This window comes from Elaeis guineensis, chromosome 7 (genome assembly GCF_000442705.2).
Source record: "Elaeis guineensis isolate ETL-2024a chromosome 7, EG11, whole genome shotgun sequence".
NCBI classification, from domain to species: domain Eukaryota; kingdom Viridiplantae; phylum Streptophyta; class Magnoliopsida; order Arecales; family Arecaceae; genus Elaeis; species Elaeis guineensis.
Genome location: NC_025999.2, coordinates 3,195,274 through 3,216,890, shown reverse-complemented (window position 1 = coordinate 3,216,890; position 21,617 = coordinate 3,195,274). Strand labels below are relative to the sequence as shown.

The window sequence follows — 21,617 nt, the reverse complement described above, 5'->3', positions numbered from 1 at the left end:
GAAGATCTCTTGAAAGCTTTGAACGATCTCTAGAGGTTGAAACAATAGGCGTGAAGGATTCTCTCCTTGAAAGCTCTTGCTTTTCTCTTTCACTCTCTCTGGTATATTGTGGATCCTCTCTCTTTTTCTTTTTGGATTTTCGTTGATCTCAGGCTTTTTCTTGCAAATTTTGGATCCTCTCTTCTGTTCTTCTCTCTTTGATCGATTGATCTTTTCTTCACTTTTTTCTCTCCAATTTGATCTGCTATTTAAACTGCAATTTTCTTTCACCATTTCAAGCATTTTGTAGCATTAGAAGCAAGAGAAAAATTTAGGTAGATAAAGAGCCGTTAGAGCAATTTTAGGAAGCATAAATGGCAATTAAAAGGGCAAAAAAATAGCCGTTGCTGAATATTTCCGTCGCAGGGGTCGACTCATGAGTCGACTCATGCATCAGGAGTCGACTCATGAGTCGACTTCTGTTGCACAGACCAGAAGGTCTGATTTCTGGATTTTTCGGCTCAAATCAGCAGAGGTCGACTCATGAGTCGACTCATGCCTTGTGGGTCGACTCATGAGTCGACTCACAGGTCGTGCCAAGTCAAAAATCCAGCGTGCCATGGAATTTTTTCGTGCCAATCAGCTCACAGTGCCATGAGTTGACTCATGAGTCGACTCATGCACTTCAAACCTTCATAACTTCAAAAATATAAGTCCAAACACAATGAAATTTTCACCAATTTTACAAATCATTTGTTCTATCAAATGATACTATCAAATCAGATTTTAGTGAAATTATGATTTTGCCCTTGAAGAGCATAAGGACTTTTTCATTTTAAAATTATTTGTATCCCTTCAATCTGCTTTGTAATCATCAAAATCAATCTAGGAGCAACAATCTCCCCCTTTTTGATGATGACAAAATATTTGAACAAAAATATTTATGTTAATGCATTAATTTCAAAAGAATCCATTATAGGTGTATATGCTTGAAAAGAGTATGATTCTTTTGGCATGTAATATAAATGCAAAAATAGTTTGTCCATTTTCTTAAAGATTTGAAAAGGGTATTAGATCATTTTGAGTTTAAGATATATCAGAGCAAGAGAAATCAGAGCAAGAAAAAATTTTTACAATGTATCAGAAAGATTTTCAATGTATCAGAGCAAGAAAATTTTATAATATATCTGAGAAAATTTTACACTGTATTAGAGCAAATTCAGAAAAATGTCACACTGTATCAAGTAAATGTTTAATATATAGAGAAACTTCTCACTGTATCAGATCAAAATTTATCATGTATCAGAGCAAGTTAAAAGAAATTTTAAGGTGTATCAGAGTAAATCAAATTTCTTAAGTTGTATCAAGGTAAATAAAGTTTCAAAAGATGTATCAGAGCAAGTTTGAATTTTGAAATATATCAGAGCATAAAAAAAATACTTATTTGCATTGTACTTATGATTGTGCTTTTGATGGATGGCTTTTTGTTTAAGTTCTGTCTGATACCAAATTTCGATACCAAATTTCTCAAAGTTTTGTTTAATTTCTCCAATATTTGTTTCCCAATATTTTTTTTTTAATCTTCCAATTTTTGTTTAATTTCTCAAGTTGGTTTAATCTTTCAATTCTTGTTTTTGTTTAATTTCTCCAGTTTGGTTTAATCTTTCAATCTTTGTTTTTCTTTAATTTCTCTCCCTTTTCTCATAATTTAGGGTTTTGCTTTTTTTTTTTTTTAATTTAATTTTGTTTTTGTTTAATTCTCCCCCTTTTTGACATCATCAAACATAGTTAACTCTTCCTTTTTCTGAAAATTCTTTAATTTCTTCCCCTTTAGAGTTTTTCACAGATGTTTGCTCCCCCTTAATATAACAATTATCAACAGCAAACAATAACAAGGAGAAGACAATATTTCCACAAGAAGAAAATATATAACCAAATATGATCGATATCATTACAAAGAGGTAGAAATATAGGTAAAAGATGATTCCATTAATATCATAATTGTTTCAATACATAAAATTCAACCAGCTAAATGTCAATACATGGCCCCAAGGTATAGATCCTAGAACAAGACACTAACACCTAGGATCTAGTAAAGATCAAGATAAGTCAATGATCGGAGTCATCAGATATAGGGTGAGGGATGATGGATCAGAAGTACGTCCTCTACCCCGTTGCCTCTGCCACGAGCAGGAGAACGAGATGAACTGGGTGGCTGAGAACGCTGAGATGCTAGGGCTGATACCATGAGTCTAATAGAATCAAGTACGTTCAGTGCTCTGGAAACAGATTGAAGTAGAGCAGTGAACTGGGTGGTAGCATGCTCACTCGATCCTCGGATTTCTTTCCTCAGTAATTCATATCCACCTTCTAGTGCTCCTCTGAGCCTGCCAGCCTCTGCAGTGAGGTCTGTGACCTCAATAGTAGACTCCTGTGGCTGGGGATGGGCCAATGCAAGGACTTGCCCCTGCAAGTCAAGAACTCTGCCAGTCAGTCTCCAGACTGTATCCTCAAGCTGCTGTATCCTGACGGACTGATCTGAAATCATCTGAAATACAGTGGAGATGTGGGGAGTAATGGTCTGATCAGAAGAGGTAGCTCCAGGTGCAAAAGAAGTACTACTCCACTGGCTAGACAGCAAAGAAGCCACACGCTGAGAAATATGCTCGATCTGATCATCAGCCAGTCTGAACTCTGAATGAGGTGCTCTGCTCTCTGGCTGATACACTGGTGTGGGCATCCTAGAAAACTCAGAAGGGCCAGCCTCAGTATCAGGAATGAACTGGGTATCTGGTGAAGCTGCCCTGAAATCATGTACAGGAGAAGATGGACCTTCTTCTTCTACCTGCCTTCAGTTCTGTCTTCAGCTCTTTCCTCAGCTCTCTCCTCAGCTCTTTCTTCAGAGCCCTTGATCCAACCACCAACAGTCTTTGTAATTCCCATTCGGTGCAGGCTGTGTTGGTTGAAAGTGTCCACATGAGAGAGCTTGGTAGGTGTCTCCCCCCTCACAGCTAACTCCAAACCTCCTAAATACTCTAGTAAGGGCCATACCATAAGGCAAGTGTGCCTTGGATCTGTTCAAAGTTTCTCTCATGGCCTCTATCATAAGTGCAGAGAGGTTTAGAGGGGTCTGAGTGATGATATAAAACATGACACATACATCTCTGCCAGATAGTAGATCATGCCTACCACTCCTAGGAAAGAAGAGTTTGTTACAATCTGATGCAGGACCCTCATCTCAATGGATAATAGCTTTGCTTCCAATTTGTTTAAACTTTCTGAAAAAGTTTCTCCTAAGATAATTCTGATCCCTTCTTCTTTAATTGGGAGTTCCATATATGAGTATCCTTCACTAGGCAACTGAAGTATATCTCCCAATATCCTAGAATCTAAGCATATGTCAATTCCCTTTACAGTTGAAGTTACTGACCCGTTTCCATAATGTAGGTTCTGGTAGAACTCTCTAACAAGGTCAACATAGGTGACTTCCTTAAGAGAGCAATAGAGTTCCATCCTTGATTTTTGATCTTGGTAGCAAAAGTAAAGCCTTCTTTCTCAAAGAACGAAAATCTAAATTTTTTCGGTTTCTACTTTTCTATCAGAAAGAGGATTTACACTGGGACTTATGGAGGATTGAGAGAGACCTTGAGCAGGTACTGAAACTGAAGTGGGAGCAGTTGAAGACTGAGCATGCCTTTTCTTTCGGACAATATCTTCAGGCTCACGGATTGATTTTCTTCTTTGGGGAAGCTTCATCTTTGGAGCCATATCCAATAAAGTAGCAGACAAGAAGACTTGAATTTAGAGGAGGAAGAATCACAAGAGAGTAAAGAGGAATTTTAGTGGAGAAAAGAAGTGGATTTTGAAAGTTCGGTGAAGTGCTAGGGCACGTTCCAACCGCGCCGAGCAATGCGAGAAAGCACGAGAAATCTCTTTTCCAAGGAGGCGATTTTGATGGAGAGTAGGAGGGAGAATTGCCTCGAGATAAATCCTTGGTTTTGGAGCAAGAAGGAGTTGGAAAGAACGGCTTTCGGAAGGAAGACGATGAGAAGATGAGTCGTCTCACAAACAGGGTTCCCGTTTAAAAACAATGAGCCCGTGGGAAGTTTGTGGGATTTACAAGTTTGCATTGAGTCGACTCATGGGGGTCGACTCATGAAGTTCAGAAATTCAGGAAAAATCAAATAAATTCCAAAAAAATTCGAAATTTTGGGAGAAGAATTTTGCTCAATGATAAGTTTTTAGAGTGATAAATCTGAGCTTTTGGGACCAGGATGGATGTTGAAAATTGAGCTCTAATCAATTCTTTGAAAATTAAAAATTTTAGGCAATGGATCTAGAATTCCTAGATTTCTCCTAATTTCACAGAATCTATCCTCACTAAGGGCCTTTGTAAAGATATCGGCTAATTGATTTTCAGTGCAAACATATTCAAGAATTACATTTTTGTTTTGAACATGTTCTCTTATAAAATGATATCTTATTTCAATATGTTTAGATCTTGAGTGTTGAATTGGATTTTTAGATAGATTTATGGCACTTGTGTTGTCACATCTTATTGGTGTTTCATTAAGTTTGATTCTAAAATCTTTGAGTTGTTGCTTAATCCACAAGATTTGAGCACAACAACTTCCGGCTGCAATGTATTCGGCCTCAGCCGTAGACAGTGCCACCGAATTTTGTTTCTTGCTAAACCATGAGATTAGGTTTACTCCAAGAAATTGGCAAGTTCACTTGTGCTTTTTCTATCTAATTTACATCCAGCAAAATCAGCATCTGAATATCCTAACAAATTAATTTGTGAGTCCTTAGAGTACCATAACCCTATAGTTTGTGTACCATTTAAGTATCTAAGGATTCTTTTAACAGCATTCAAATGAGATTCCTTAGGATTAGATTGATATCTAGCACATAAGCAAACACTAAACATGATATCAGGCCTACTTGCAGTTAGATATGATAATGAGCCAATCATACCTCTATAGTATTTTAAGTCTACGCTTTTACCTTCATCATCCTTGTCAAGCTTACATGAGGGACTCATTGGTGTGCCAATTGGTTTGCAGTTTTCATTCCAAATCTTTTGAGTAGTTCCTTGGTGTACTTGCTTTGGGTGATGGAGATTCCCTCTTTTGATTGTTTGATTTGGAGTCCGAGGAAGAAGGTGAGTTCTCCCATCATGCTCATCTCGAACTCTTCCTGCATAAGCTTAGCAAAGTCTTGACAAAGGGATTCATTAGTAGACCCAAAAATTATGTCATCAACATAAATTTGTATAATTAGCATATCATTTTGATTTCTTTTAATAAATAGGGTTGTATCTACATTGCCTCTTGAAAAACTATTATTTAGTAAAAATTTGCTTAGCCTTTCATACCATGCTCTAGGTGCTTGTTTTAGACCATATAAAGCTTTATTTAATCTAAAGACATGATTGGGAAAAGCATGATTTTCAAATCCAGGGGGTTGTTCTACATATACTTCTTCAGAAATATATCCATTTAAAAATGCACTTTTAACATCCATTTGAAATAGTTTGAATTTCATAAAGCAAGCATAAGCAAGTAGAAGTCTAATGGCTTCTAATCTAGCAACAGGTGCAAAGGTTTCATCAAAATCAATTCCTTCTTCTTGATTATATCCCTTAGCAACCAGTCTTGCTTTATTTCTAGTTACATTTCCATGCTCATCTAATTTGTTTCTAAAGACCCATTTTGTGCCAATTATAGAATAATCTTTAGGTCTTGTTACTAAGGTCCAAACATTATTTCTTTCAAATTGATTAAGTTCTTCTTGCATAGCATTAATCCAGTTATGATCATTTTCAGCTTCTTCAAAAGTTTTAGGTTCAAGTTGAGATACAAATGCACAATGATTAAGTACATCTCTAAGTGAAGAATGGGTTTTTACCCCATGCATAGGATCACCAATTATTAACTCCTTAGGGTGGTTGTGAACATACCTCCATTCCTTGGGTAAGTCATTTGTACCTTGAGGTTGTTCTTGAATTTCTTCACTTTCTCATTTTGTTTGTCTTCTTGATCCTTGTCTTCTGGAGTTGCTGAGTCTTTCAGAGTGATCTTCTTCATACCTTCTATTAGTGGATCTGCATCATCAACACCCTCATTCTTTCTTGAAGGAAGATCGTTAGATTCATCAAAGACAACATGTATGGACTCCTCAACTACTAAAGTTCTTTTGTTGAAAACTCTAAATGCTTTACTAGTGGAGGAGTAACCTAGAAAGATTGCTTCATCTGATTTTGCATCAAATTTATCAAGTTTTTCTTTGCCATTATTTAATACAAAATATCGGCAACCAAAAATATGAAAATATGCAATATTTGGTTTTCTTCCTTTCCAAAGTTCATAGGGGGTTTTCTTTAAAAATTGTCTAATTAAAGCACGATTTAAAATGTAACATGCTGTTTAATAGCTTCCGCCCAAAAATATCTTGGAAGGTTGCTTTCACAAAGCATGGTACGGGCCATTTCTTCTAAGGTTCTGTTTTTCTTTCAACTACCCCATTCTGTTGGGGTGTCCTAGGAGCAGAGAAGTTATGGCCAATTCCATTTTCATCACAAAAATTTTCAAAATCTTGATTTTCAAATTCAGTTCCATGATCACTTCTAATATTTTGAATTGAAAACCCTTTTTCATTAGAGACTTTTCGATGAAATTTCGTGAAAATTTGAAAAGTTTCATTTTTGTGAGCTAAAAAGAAAACCCAAGTAAAACGAGAGTAATCATCTATTATTACAAATCCATATCATTTTCCTCCTAGACTAGTGATTCTAGTTGGTCCAAATAAATCCATATGTAAGAGCTCTAAAGGTCTAGAAGTTGAAACAGTGTTTTTGGATTTAAATGATACTCTAGTTTGTTTACCTAATTGGCATGCATCACAAATTCTATCCTTTTCAAAGTTCAGTTTTGGCAAACCGAGAACTAAATCTTTTTAATTAATTTTGAGAGAGAATGCATGCTAATGTGTGCAAGTCTACGATGCCACAGCCAACTAGTCTCATTTATTTTAGCATTTAAGGAAACTAGGCATTGCATGTCTAATTTAGTTAAATCATTCAAGTCTACCATATAAACATTGCCATGCCTATGTCCTATAAATTTAATGCCATCGTTAATAGGACTCGTCACAATGCAAACAGATGATTCAAAACTTACTTTATACCCTTTATCACAGAATTGACTAATGCTAAGTAAGTTATGCTTTAAACCTTTAACCAATAAAATATTCTCAATGTATTTGGAGGGAGTGATACCAATGTTACCTATCCCGATGATCTTTCCTTTGCCATTATCTCCAAAGGTGACCATCCCTCCATCCTTAGCATCAAGCGTGATGAATTGTGATTCATCACCAGTCATGTGTCTCGAGCATCCGCTGTCAAGATACCATTTTCTGTTTCCTTCTTGGGATGCTAGACACACCTGCAAGCAAAGGTCACGTTTCTGTCTTAGGTACCCAAGCTTTCTTGGGTCCTTTCAGGTTAGTCAGAATGGTTCCTTTTGGAACCCATATTTTCTTTGTGTTTGCATATTTGTTAATAAGACATGTGTATGATTTATGTCCTATTCTTCCACATTTAAAACAAGTAATATTTGTAGACTTGTTACTTGAATAATTTACATAAATATCCTTCAGAAATTTTTGTTTCTTCAGGGGTTTATAACCAAGTCCAGCCTTATCATATATAGCTTTCTGATTTTCAAGGATCATATTTAGTTTGTTTGAACTTAAGGTGAACTTATCTACTATAGATTTCAGCTTGTTCATTTCATCCTTTAAGTTTTGATTTTCTTGAATCAAGGTGAATTTTTCAATTGAAAGATTTTCAGCTTGTTTCACTAAGGACTGATTTTCCAATTTCAGCTCTTTGTTTTTCTTCCCTAGTTTCTTTAATTCATCAATTGAATCATAGAATGCTTCATGCAATTCTTCAAAAGTAAATTCACTAGTGGATTCAGAAGTTACCTCATTTTCATGTGCCATCAGGCACAGATTGGCTTGTTCTGTTGAGGTTTCCTCGTCGGAGCTTGAGTCATCACTCGCACTCCAGGTCGCCATCATTGCCTTCTTTTTGAACTTCTTTGGACCTTTCTTCAATTGTAGACATTCGGATCTGAAATGTCCTGGCTTCTTGCACTCGTAGCATATAGGGGGTTGATCTTTCTCCTTTTCTTTGCTTTGATCCCCTTTTGTGAATTTCTTTCTCATCCCCTGTTTCCTTTTTCTTAGAAACTTCTTAAATTTCTGGGTGATGAGAGCCATCTCTTCATCCTGATCTTCATCTTCAGAGTCATCCATTTCATAATCAGGCGAAGTTGTGGATTTGAGGGCAATGGTTCTTTTCTTTTTGACTTCATCCTCTTGATGTTGCTTCATGCTAAGTTCATGAGTCATCAAGGATCCAAGAAGCTCTTCTAGAGGTAGAGTGTTCAAGTCCTTTGCTTCTTGGATGGCAGTCATCTTGGCTTCCCAAGTTCTTGGCAGTGACCTGAGAATCTTCCTTACAAGTTCACTGTTAGTATAAGATTTGCCAAGACTCTTTAAACCATTGATTATATCAGTAAAACGAGTAAACATAGCAGTTATAGACTCATCATGCTCTATTTTGAACAATTCATATTTATGTACAAGCATGTTTATTTTAGACTCTTTTACTTGATTTGTTCCCTCATGGGTTACTTCTAACCTATTCCATATTTCTTTAGCAGATGCACAAGTAGAAATGCGATTAAATTCACTAGCATCTAGTGCACAATAAAGAACATTCATGGCTTTGGCATTTAATTGTGCCAATTTCTTGTCAACCTCATCCCATTCTTTCTCGGGTTTGGTTGATTCCTCACCGTCTATAATCTTGGTGGGTGTGTGAGGACCATTCACTATGATACTCCACATATCATAGTCGAGTGCTTGTATAAAATCTTCATCCGAGCTTTCCAATAGGTGTAATTAGACCCATTGAAAAGTGGAGGTCGGTTTGTTGATTGCCCCTCGGCTAGAGAAATACCGACATGGGTTGCCATAGATCTTTGGCTCTTTGATTGTTAGATCAAAGAAGGGCTAGAGCACCGGCTCTGATACCACTTGTTGCCCAGCTATGCAACCCAAGAGGGGGGGGGGTGAATTGGGTTTCTAAAAATTTTAAGCCCAACAGATTACTTATGAAGAACAAAACAAGACTTTAAATCAATATTAATTACCTAAAGCAGTATTGCAAAGATATAATAAAGAAATAAGATAAAGCGATAAAGCACACCACAAACACAAGGATTTATAGTGGTTCGGTGCTAACCTTGCACCTACATCCACTCCCCAAGATCCTACTTGGAAATTTCAATCCACTATCCTTTGTATTCAACCCGAATACAAAACATCGGAAACTCCGACACTAGCTATCCCAAGCTAGATCACTTGTTTCCCGGGTACAAGTAAACCCAAAACACTCCGATTTCAGGTTCGGATCAACCTTTCTTGTTTTGGAAATCCTCCAAAAACAAGAACAAAAACTCACAAAGAGTTAGAAAATTTTGAGCACAGATTAATACAATAACAGCTCCTTAAATGAGCGAATATAACAATAAAAGCTTTACTCAAATGAAGAACCCCTTTTTCGGATTTTCTCAAAATGGATGAACACTTGAATGCTTGAGAAGAGGTTGATTGTTGATTGAAGATCTCTTGAAAGCTTTGAAACGATCTCTAGATCAAGGTTGAAACAATAGGGTGAAGGATTCTCTCCTTGAAAGATCTTGCTTTTCTCTTTCACAATCTCTTTGGTAAATTGTGGATCCTCTCTCTTTTTCTTTTTGGATTTTTCGTTGATCTCAGGCTTTTTCTTGCAAATTTTGGATCCTCTCTTCTGTTCTTCTCTCTTTGATCTGTCGATTGATCTTTTTCTTCACTTCTATTTCTCTCCAATTTGATCTGCTATTTAAACTGTAATTTCTTTCACCATTTCAAGCATTTTGTAGCATTAGAAGCAAGAAAAAAAATTTAGGTAGATAAAGAGCCGTTAGAGCAATTTTAAGAAGCATAAATGGCAATTAAAACGGGCAAAAAAATAGTCGTTGCTGATATTTCCCATCGCAGGGGTCGACTCATGAGTCGACTCATGCATCAGGAGTCGACTCATGAGTCGACTTCTGTTGCACAGACCAGAAGGTCTGATTTCTGGATTTTTCGGCTCAAATCAGCAGAGGTCGACTCATGAGTCGACTCATGCCTTGTGGGTCGACTCATGAGTCGACTCACAGGTCGTGCCAAGTCAAAAATCCAGCGTGCCATGGGAATTTCTTGCGTGCCATTCAGCTCATAGTGCCATGAGTTGACTCATGAGTCGACTCATGCACTTCAAACCTTCATAACTTCAAAAATATAAGTCCAACACAATAAAATTTTACCAATAGATTTCAAATCATTTGTTCTACCAAATGATACTATCAAATCAGAATTTTAATAAAATTACGATTTTGCCCTTGAAGAGCATAAGGACTTTTTCATTTTAAAATTATTTGTATCCCTTCAATCTGCTTTGTAATCATCAAAATCAATCTAGGAGCAACACTAAACCTAGCAATCTATGCTCGAAATTAATTTCAAGCTAGATAGGTAGATAGACTAATAGATAAACAAATACATAGATAGATAGCCACATAGATAGACAAATATGCTGTTTGATTGGTAGCCAAATTAGATATACACAAACACAATCTAATTATCTACCATACTAAGGTTATTTCAAAAATTTTGAATGTTTATTTAATTTTAGATGTCACTAAATCTCAATTGAAATTGGAACAAAGCTTGAATCAATCTTTAATGCAATCTCGAATTTATTTTTAGATCAATTTAGTATGGAATTAATTTTAAACATGCTTGATCGATGTTCAATCAAGATCAATTCAATCACACCCTTGGTGGTTTGGATGCCAGATATAAGTTGGGATCTTCTTTCAAATGAAACTAGATAGGTCAAATTTAATAATTGTGACTAGTTGTATATAGAGAAATTATATGTTACATCGCATGCTGTCATGCCCCGAATACATTATCAGGGTTTGATCATGTGACATGGTCATATGAATCCTAAAGTGATCCCCTAAGATCATGTAGGGCTTACAGAATAAATAAAATCTCCAAATAAATCAGAATATATTTAAGATAACAGATGACCAAATATATCAACTAAACAAATTCATCACGAATGAGGAAACAACTTGTTTAGTTACAATTATTCAAATATCCATGGTATCAAAAATCGAACTAACTAATTATTTCACAACTCTGACACTAGAACGTTTGTCCAACTTATCCGAACTAAGCATCCTTTACCTCTAAAAAAATACAATATAAGATATAAGCTTTCCAATCCATTAAGAATTCTAGCACATCCTCACCAATATAATAAATAAGAAATCATCATATAATCTTTATTTAAATAACCTTAATGCCAGAAAAAACATTAGAGTTATGCATAACCACATATCATTTAATACAGTGTATCATATCATATAATAATCTCAATATAACAAATATCGGATTTGATAATATTTAGATGCTCAGCTCTGTACTACTATGACTACGTTTTCATTATATTATACGACAACAAAAGTCGCCAGTCTTGTAGACTATCAAAATTACATTTCAAGCCTATGGTAGGACATCAATAAAATGGCTATCCTGTAGACAATCACAATCATATTTTAAATTCATGATGGAGCACAAAAAAAGTAGCTAGTCCAAGGGGGCGCAGATCCTCTACAGTACTCAAAAAGTATTGCAGGATGTTGTGCATGGTTGAATGTCGTCCATTTAAGATGGACGGCTGTGCGTGCTCACATGCGCATGTTAAAAAAACTATAAAAAAAATAAATATATGAACCCCTAGGGTATTTGAACAATTTGGATGGCCATTTATTTTATGATGGATGGCATCTAACCATACACAGTACTCTGTGGTATTTTATGAGTATTTATGAGAATCCTATTCCAGTCCAAGGGATCATAGGTGCTCAACTCTAAACTATCACAACTACATTTCAAACTTATGATGGGGCACTAATAAAATGGCTAGTTCAAAGGATCATAAGTACTCGATTCTAAACTACTACAGTCATATTTTAAGTCCGTGCAGGAAAGCAATAAAATGACTAGTCCAGAGCACCATATTTCAAGTTCATGACAGAAAATCAATAAAGTGGCTAATCCAAAGCACTACAATCTCACATTCAGTTATACAACTCAATTATATATTTCTCAAATTATTGCTCAAGATCATATTTTTTTGCAAAATTTGATATACATGATTAACAAAATCCATCCAAGTCAGGATCAATGACATGTAATATATAATATCATGCAAGCCATAAATATATACTTAACAATTAAATATATAACATGTCATTATCAAAAATACATAGATCAAAATCATGAATGAACAAAATAATTTTTATATAAATAGATAATTGTTGTCCAAAAATTCTTACATTTGCTGTTATCAAATTGAACTTACTAAATTTACAATCTGAGTGTCAAGAATCCTACTCAATATTCTCTTATCCAAAAAATTATTCTCCTATAGATCTAAAATTAATTAATATTAAAAATAAAATCTATAGTATAGGGATTATCTATCTACAACCTTCTATCGGGGTTCACTAGGATCCATCAATAAGTTCCCCAAACCCTTTTCCCCTTGGATCCCTTGACCCATCTAAGAGAAGAATAAATAAAAAATAAAATAAAATGAACTTGGGAAGAGAGAGAGAGGAGGGAAGAGAGAGAAGGAAGAACCCTGTCTTATTTCTCCTCTTCTTCCAAAATAGGGGATGCCCTCTCCTTTCCCTCTTCTCCAACAATGGTGGTGGAAGGTTTGGGGCCGGCAATCCACGGTGGCGGCAAGGAGGAGACTGAAGATCCCGTTGGCAGCCACAGTTCGTGGGAGTCAATAAAACCCAAATCAAGGGGAAAAAGGGCTTAGAGTAGAGGACCCCTGTTCACATCAAACTAATGACTTGTTGGTCCAAAATGTGTAACGACAACCAATGGACAATGGAAAAATGAAGAGAAGAGAAAGGAGAGTGGGTACCTTAGTCTAGCGACATAGAAAGGAAGAATCCAGTGATCTTTTCTACAGAAACTAGAAAAAATTGGAGGAACTTGGAAGACCAGCGGCTTTTCTTAAGAAATCACATTGGGGATCCAAGGAGAAGGAGGTCAGTAATTTTTAAAGAAGTTCTAAAGCTTTTCTAGCCTGATTTTCGTAAGCCAAGAATCTAATTTCCATTGAAATTAGGAGAGAAGAAGACTCCTGATGGGCATCTTCTTCCTCCCTTCACTCACGTGCTGAGCACGTGCACACTAGATAACTAGGGTTATTACAGATGCACCACATGGTAGTGTATCATGCCAATCACCTCATTTTATTTCTATCGATGGCAATTCAAGACTAGCGCATGATGAATTGATTCATAAAAACTATGAAATAATTGGTATGGTATACCGTCATGTGGTTCATGTGATATATGATATAGCTTCTTTTATTTATGATGCTATCAATCATAAATGCTCATTTTTATACTAATGTATCGAGATGAACATTTGATGAATAAAGGCCATTGACATAAGTGTCTGTAATTGGAAGAAAAAAAATTTGGGAAAGAGAAAAAATTGAGCAATACAAGAAAACTTTCTTATGCCTCACTAGAGAGGATATCTCTAACTCTCTCTATTCCTATCACAATCTTCTACATGATTTTGCACCATCTTTCATATCTATAAGAGATACTAGAGATCTTTTATATAGAGCACCACATGGGTGAAAGTTTGACTCTTCTTTTAACTCAAAAAAATAAAAATCCACTAGAACACAAATTCTACCAACTTTTAGAAGGAAATAATTAAATAAAATAATACTAGGAATAGATTCCTAAAGTTATTAAAACTAATGACCAATTAAAAATAGAATCCTAACTAGATTTGGACTAAACAATAAATCTTAATATTTCCACTCGTTGCAACATCCATATCGATAATGTTGAACTTGTCGATGCCATAAAACCTCGTGGTAGCCATCACCATCATCATCATAGTAACATTAATATATAATAATTTATGGAATCAATAATTGAATAACGGAACTCCTTTATTGGCTTGAACATTAATTCCTTCACTTGCTCGTCCTCTTCATGCATATGTCAAAATCGATAATATCCATCTATAGTTTCTCTTAGCATTAACTCCATAATCATGATATCGAGATTCATTCGAGCATCCAATTTATGCCAACGAACATTGAGTTATCGATTGTAATAACTGCAAGCATCGGCTATTACCTACATACAAAATCAAAAGCAAGACTTTGGCCATGTTTATATACCTCCACTTGAGTTGCTTCAAGTATCTGCACATTATTAGTTTCTATATATGGAATCAAATCTTCATATATAGAGTCTTCTAATTGCTCGAACTTTAGAATTACTTCAAAATTAACTAATGTACCAAAATCTTGTTGACCACCAAGGCATAATAAAAATCATTTCTACCAAGCATGTTTTCTTTTTGCTTGACCTTCAAAGTTTCTTCAAAATTAATCAACTTTTCATCCTCATGGCTGATTAAATCTCTATATGAAATATCTATATCTTGGATAGTTTCAATATAAGACTCTTCTGCATGATTTGATTTTTTAATAAATCTTCAAATTGGATCAACTATAGCATCCTTTAACTCTTTTCAAGCAATTCCAAAATTAACAGATTCTTCAATCACGATCTCTTTTGATGTGGAATCTATTTGTTCAAGCTTCTCTTTTTTTAGATTTTTTTTTAGATTTGATTGATTCTTAAGTTGATCAATCTTATCATGCTTTGAGATTTCAGAAGTTAATCCAATCTCAAACTGATCAAGCTCCATCTGCTTTAGATCTTTATTTTTAAATCAATTTTGTTCTTCTTTTAGATTTTTAGAAAAATCTGGAACAAGATTCCACTATTCAAATAATTTTTGTTTGGGATATCTCAGCTCGCATGAATTTGAGTAAACACCCACAAGTATATCCCATGCTTTTTTTGGCTCCTTTATATCTTGAATATAAAAAAAAAAATTATCAACTAAAATTTGAAAAATATATATTATCCTTTTAGATTTTAAATTTCACTTTTTTCTTATAATCTTATCTATTGGCATCATCTCTGACTCATCTAAAATATTCTATAAATCTTGACTTTTCAAATGAAATCTGACAAGAGCCTTCCAATATAGATAACATGTATTGTTCAATTTATGAAGAGAAGTGGTAATAGTAAAAATAGTCTTATTGATATTGGTAAGATAAGACATTTTATAATTATAAATCTATTGATAGAGACAATAATAGCACCAGTCATGATGATTCATTTCTTGAATTATCAAATAAGAGTCCATATGCTTGTAACATTATATAATGAATTACTAAAAGCTCTTCAATCATGCTAAGCAACAAGCGCATGAATCACCAATCTCTAAATCTATGGCTTTAATACCATGTAGAGCCATAAATACAAATTCTTAGCTCCGATACTATGTAGAATGGCATTCTATCCAGAGTAGATCGAACATGCTGATCTAAGATCCAAAACGAACACCAAAATAATAATAGAGAAGAAATGTTGGAAGAAAAATTTAGAAGAAAAAAAATTTAGCAACATAAGAAAACTTCCTCATGCCTCACTAAAGAAGATATCTTTAACTCGCTCTATTCCCATCATAATCTTCCACATGATTTTTCATTATCTTCTATATCAAAAGAGATACTAAAATCTTTAAATAGAGCACTCTACGGATGGAACTTTGACTCCTACCGTAACTCAAAAATTAGGAATCTACTGGAACATAAACTTGACCAATCTTAAAAAAAATAATTAAATATAAAATATTAAATATAAAATTTTAAAATTATTAAACTAATGATCAACTAAAAATAAAATTTTAATTAAATTTGGATTTGCAATTAAATCCTAATATCTCATCATGTTATCTTAAGTATATAAATTATCAGGATTGTTTATTAAATAACTGTCTCCAATTCCACCATATATATTATTTTTGGATAGGCTCCTATCCCACCATACTCCGGAGAGAATCGGAACGCACCAAATCGCATCGAAATGAAGCGGTTCAGAAATCGAACGCTCAAAGTCAATTTCCACGTTTCTGATGGGTCTTCCCTTTAACCCAAAAAGAAAAAGAAGAAAAAAATCATGCATTCCGTGTGCCCACGTGGCTTGCATCTAAAATATGTGGGAAAAAATGCATCTAAAATAGGCCTCTCATTTGTGTCGTCTGAGCAAGAAAATAAAAGCAGGAAAAAAAAACTAAAAATTAACGCACAACAAGGCTCCAACATCCAATTGCAAAGGACATGTAATTGGTTTTGAGACTACAACCATGCTGATGATCTTACTTATTCAAATTAAGTCCTAAGCATAAGCTACCGAGTAAACTGTTCATGTTCGAGTGGGAGGTTCCGTCTTCTTTGACTGCTTTCTCTGCCATTTCCTTGAGCTTCCCGGCCTTCTTTCTCATATCCTTTCCCTTCACTCCATCCATCACCTCCTTAATAACACCCTCTACCACATCTCTTTTGACATCGCCACCAATCTCCATTCCAATCCCCCATTTCTTGCAAGCAAAGTAACAGTTGGTCGTCTGCTCGGCAAAGGCAGGATAACATAGAATCGGCACTCCACCACGTATGCTTTCCAATATTGAATTCCACCCACAATGTGTTAAAAACGCCCCAACCGAAGGGTGGAGAAGAACTTCCTCTTGCGGGCACCAGCTTGCCACCAAACACCTTTCTTTAGTCTCTCTCAGAAGATCTTGAGGCAAAATGAGCTTCTCGCCGGAGACAAGGTCGGATCGGATGACCCACAAGAAGAAATGGTTACTATTTGCAAGCCCCCAAGCGAACTCCAACAAGCACTCCATCGACAAGTTTATGAGGCTTCCAAAGTTCACATACAACACGGATTTCGGATCCCTCCGATCCAACCACTCGATGCAGCTTGCGTCCTCTTTCCATAGATTTGATGGTAACGAAATGGACGAATTATTGGACATCCGTTTGCAAAGCATGGATATCGAACCGACAGTGTAAACGGGAGGCAGCATCCGTCCCAGTGCATCTAGAACTTCATGTTCCAAGCATGGAAAGTATTGATCATGATTGCAGTGGCCTTGAAAGCCTCTTGTGTCTCCCTTATCACGAAGTTAAACAAGATATCGTCAGGATCCGTCGTTTGAAGGAGTGATGGAAGATCTCTTAGTCGAATGTCCCTCATGCCAGGGATCCAATCCACGCGAGTGTCGAGGAATCCATTGGTGAAATCACTCTCCTCTGCACAGCGAAAAAAAAAAAAAAGGCAGTAAACATGGTATAGTAGTATATCGAAAGGCTCGCATGCAAGTGCCCTCGTGATCCTGTCCAATTATGCTAAAGTTAACCGAATGCCAGGACAAAAAATGTTTGGGCTTGCAAGCAACTCAATCATATATCTGGACATATATGCCAATTTTGGTTGATATTGCATTTTTTTTTTTTTTTTGACGTATTACATAAAATTCACAGCCAACAACTTCAAATGATAAATCGATGTGTGCGACATGACCTTTAATTTCTTGGTTAGCCAGTTGAGTAAAGGCCAAGGATTGTGAGATTCATTCCTTGAGAACATAAAACAACCAAGAAAAATCGAGAAAAACACTGTAGAAAGTAGAATTATCTGTCATCCATCTTCTCATGTACTTACTTGGCATGAGGACAAATCCATATCTTAGAACTAAAAAAAAGGCTTTCGAACAACTAACTTAATTGGTCAGTACGTATGATACTTTTCAGTTTTCAGATATTGTCTGATCCGCTAGGTACGGACTTCTTGTTATCATTAACTTACAACAGAAGCCTCAACCTTGCTTGCTAGCTTGTTGCCACTCATCATGGGAAAACACTGGGGAGGCGAGAGCGAGAGAGAGACAGTCAGACCTTTTAGTGGTGCCAAGCCCTTGTCAATAAGCTGAGGGTAATGGAGGAGGCCCATCAAACCACCAGCACTAGCAGTCCAAAACATGATGTCAGGGATGCCGAGCTCTGCGGCGGCCTTCCGGCCGAAGCTCATGAGGCCACCCCACACGACGAGGCTAACCGGAGGCGTTGCTGCAGTACCGTTAAGCCTGGTTATGAGATCACGAAAGGGGACCAACCCGTTCTTGCTCAGGGAATCGCATAGGCTGGGTATGTGTCGGTTGCCGTCGAGACCGGACGACGGGAGGCCATCGGGAATGGTCTCGAGGCGGAAGTCGTCGGAGCCCTTCACGGCATCCAGGCCGCCGGCTTTCAACAGACGGGCATGGTCAAATTCGGTGTACACAAATGTAATGAAGAAGCCTTTGGAATGGAGGATCTTGGCGAGCTTGAGGAAGGGATTTATGTGGCCTTGAGTTGCCATTGGGAGGCAAACTGCATGAGGCCTCCCCACTGACGATGGCTCCGCCTCCATTCTCCCACGCTGTGATTCCCAACTTCCTTCAAACCCCTTTGGTTTTTAAAGCTGCACCACTCAACTTCCTTTGTTGTTTTGCATGCTTGCCGACACGGGTTTGGACCGCATCTAAAATGGAGCCCAAGCCACATGATTAGATGAGAACCCCACCCCTCACAATTTTGCCCCACAAAAGGCATCTCACGTAGACAAGAAAGAGCTCGCACTCTTAAGCAGTAGACACTATCGACTGTGGTCGATATGAGACTTTTGAGACTCGACCTCTCGATGTCTGATCCATAACAATTCTTTTTCTCTTGCAGCATCAATCATTGAATTATATAATATGTGCTTTGAGATTTATATAGATTAATAAAAAATAGATTAAAATATTTTAAAATCTATGTAAATCATGATCCAATAGTCGGTATGACCGTTCATCCTTTCGTATGAAAAATGCAAACTGACCTGGTCCTTTCAATCTGATAAATGAGCGAAGAAAATACATTAAAAAAAATAAATGAATCGTCAAAGACGGTGATAGGCTGTGGAATAAGGCCCCTAAGTCCTTGTCAAACATCTTATCATGGTGGGAGCGTATAAATTTTTTCTACCAAAATTATGGGATAGACTTAAATTATAAGATAGGCGCATCCTTCTTTTAATTATCATTTTATCTTTATCAATTCTATAAATATTCAGAGAAGTGTGAAAGCAATTTGGTCTTTGTAATTTTATGGTAAAATTGTATATTATTTCAAAGTCTAATATGTATATTAAATATATTTTTTTCCCTTCACTATTTGTTAGCCGAAAAAATCAAAATATTTCTTAAAATATAAAAAAATTATACCTTCCATCACGTACGCCACGCCAATCAGAATGTTTTTTCTTCTTTATGAATTTTTGTGGGAAAATGGTGTGAAGTTATGACGGAATCCTCTAAATAGAGAGCGAAGGTGCTGTTTTACACACATCGCCTTCCATGGTCGGTGTGCTTATCGTAAGTGAAGATGCCAATGTGATCCACGAGGCAACAAAAGTCAAGCAGGCCAACAGGTATACAATCAGTTGCGTTCGTGCATAAAGTTGTACACCATCATGGCAGCGAATCAGTAGGTCCACAATAATATTTTGCTGATGGTCCTTTTTTCTTGTACTGTCTCGATGGATAATGGACATATCGTAACTCGACAATATCCCAAGGGCCCATTCTTTAATGAGATGAATATTATCAAAAGATTGATCATTTTTTTATTGATTAATTAATTTATATTTTTATATTTTTCTAGATAAATAAGGTACTTTCTATTGTAGTATTTATCCATAGGAAAAAAATCTTATCCATTTTGAAGATGAATAAGTCATTTTCCCATCAATAAATAAAATAATCTTTTTATTTCATTTTGTAAAATATCTTTAATTATCCTAATATTATATTATTATATTATATATCATATATCATATTATTGATATATAATAATAATTATATATTATATATATTATAGATATACACATACATATAGAAGGTATTATGGAAATTTTAGATAGATCTTAGCAATTTATCTAAAATAATAGAGTCCTAGACTGACTTGGACTCTTCATTTCTAATTCAATTCTAATCCAAATCAAATTTAGATTGAAACCACTGATAAAAATGAACTTAATCTAATTAGAAATTTAAATATCTCATCAAATTTTTAACCCAATTAGAAATTAGCCGAGTCTAAACCCTGATTGAATCAAGATCAAATTTTTTTTGTAATCGAGTTTGATCATATCAATCCCAATCTGAGTCAAATTGAATCTAATTCAATTAGACTTGTTCCAAACTCTTTACTCAATCAAATTGAGTCAATTAGTAATCTAATTATTAGTTAATTCTTCATAAATGATAGAGTCTCAGTCCCAGTGGGACTCTCCCACAGAGTTCTAGTCTAAGTAGGACTCTTCACCAGAGTTACAATCTAATTGGAATCTTCAGCGATCAGATCTGATCAAATCTTCTAATACATGTGACCTCATAGGTTCGAACTTAAATCGATAGCATAGGAACAACTTTCTATACCAATCGATGTAACCATCTAGCAATGATGACCCGACGATCGGATAGGTCAAAGTGTTGCAAAGCAACCTTCTAGAACCTACTGGCGTATGATTACCGTATAATTCATCCCTTTGACCCAAATGCTCAAGATGATTTAAGATTTAACTGTTAATCCTATTAAGTCGACCACATTATATTTCAATCTTTCAAATCCATCTCATGGATTATCCTGGCCAAGATTTTGCTAAATTAAAAAAAAAACTTATGCATATCTCCTACCAATTCAGAGAGGTCAATTCCATCTTGACTCACACACCGACTTGATAAGTACTTGACTGCATCTAGTATCCTTTCGTCACTAAGTTAGAAACTAAGATAGTCCGATACTAAAGTACAGTGAGTTGCTTACAAGTCACTATGGTGGTCTCAGATCGGAAGGATACTTATACTCATATCCTTCACAAGCTACTCTTGACAGCAGAGTGCTCGACACATGATCACATTCGATTTGAATGTACTCCTATATTCTATCTATATGCCATAACAGTGTCTCCACACTTCTTAGTTAAGAAGGCAACCAATTCATATGGCACACAACGACCTACACTTGATATCGCTATCGTCCTAGTAATAGCATATCATTTAGTCGCGAATAATTTTAAGGACTTAACGATAAATCTTCCTTTGTCGATTAATATATATAGTCCTAAAGACTTCATTACAACACAGGAGTTCAAAGATGATCAATTTGTAATGAAAATGCTAAATAATTTTTATTAATGAAAATTCAGATACAGTTTACAAGATGAGCACAATCGTCTAATGATTGATTTTAGAACATATTTTTCAATAATTATTATTTAAACTATTTAAAATATTAAAATAATTATTTAATAATTATCTTTTATTTGTATATGCAGAATTCTTAGATAGTGCGCCATGAACCGTAGTTGAATGGACTGTTGAGTAGTCGACGGGATGATTTTTACTGAATATAAGAAGGGTGTAGAGTACTTTTGCGAGTATACTTTTGGGAATACGGTACT

The 21,617-nt window shown here is 35.7% G+C and overlaps 1 protein-coding gene across 1 annotated transcript; it reads right to left on the bottom strand.

Moving 5' to 3' along the window:
• Window positions 1–16,359: 16,359 nt before the first annotated feature.
• On the bottom strand, window positions 16,360–18,621 carry LOC105049339 (7-deoxyloganetin glucosyltransferase). The gene is given in 3 exon segments (XM_010928961.3): window positions 16,360–17,192; window positions 17,195–17,383; window positions 18,029–18,621. Coding segments are annotated over 3 exon segments (1,452 nt in total). The 5' UTR covers window positions 18,543–18,621; the 3' UTR covers window positions 16,360–16,443.
• Between the last annotated feature and the right edge of the window lie 2,996 nt (window positions 18,622–21,617).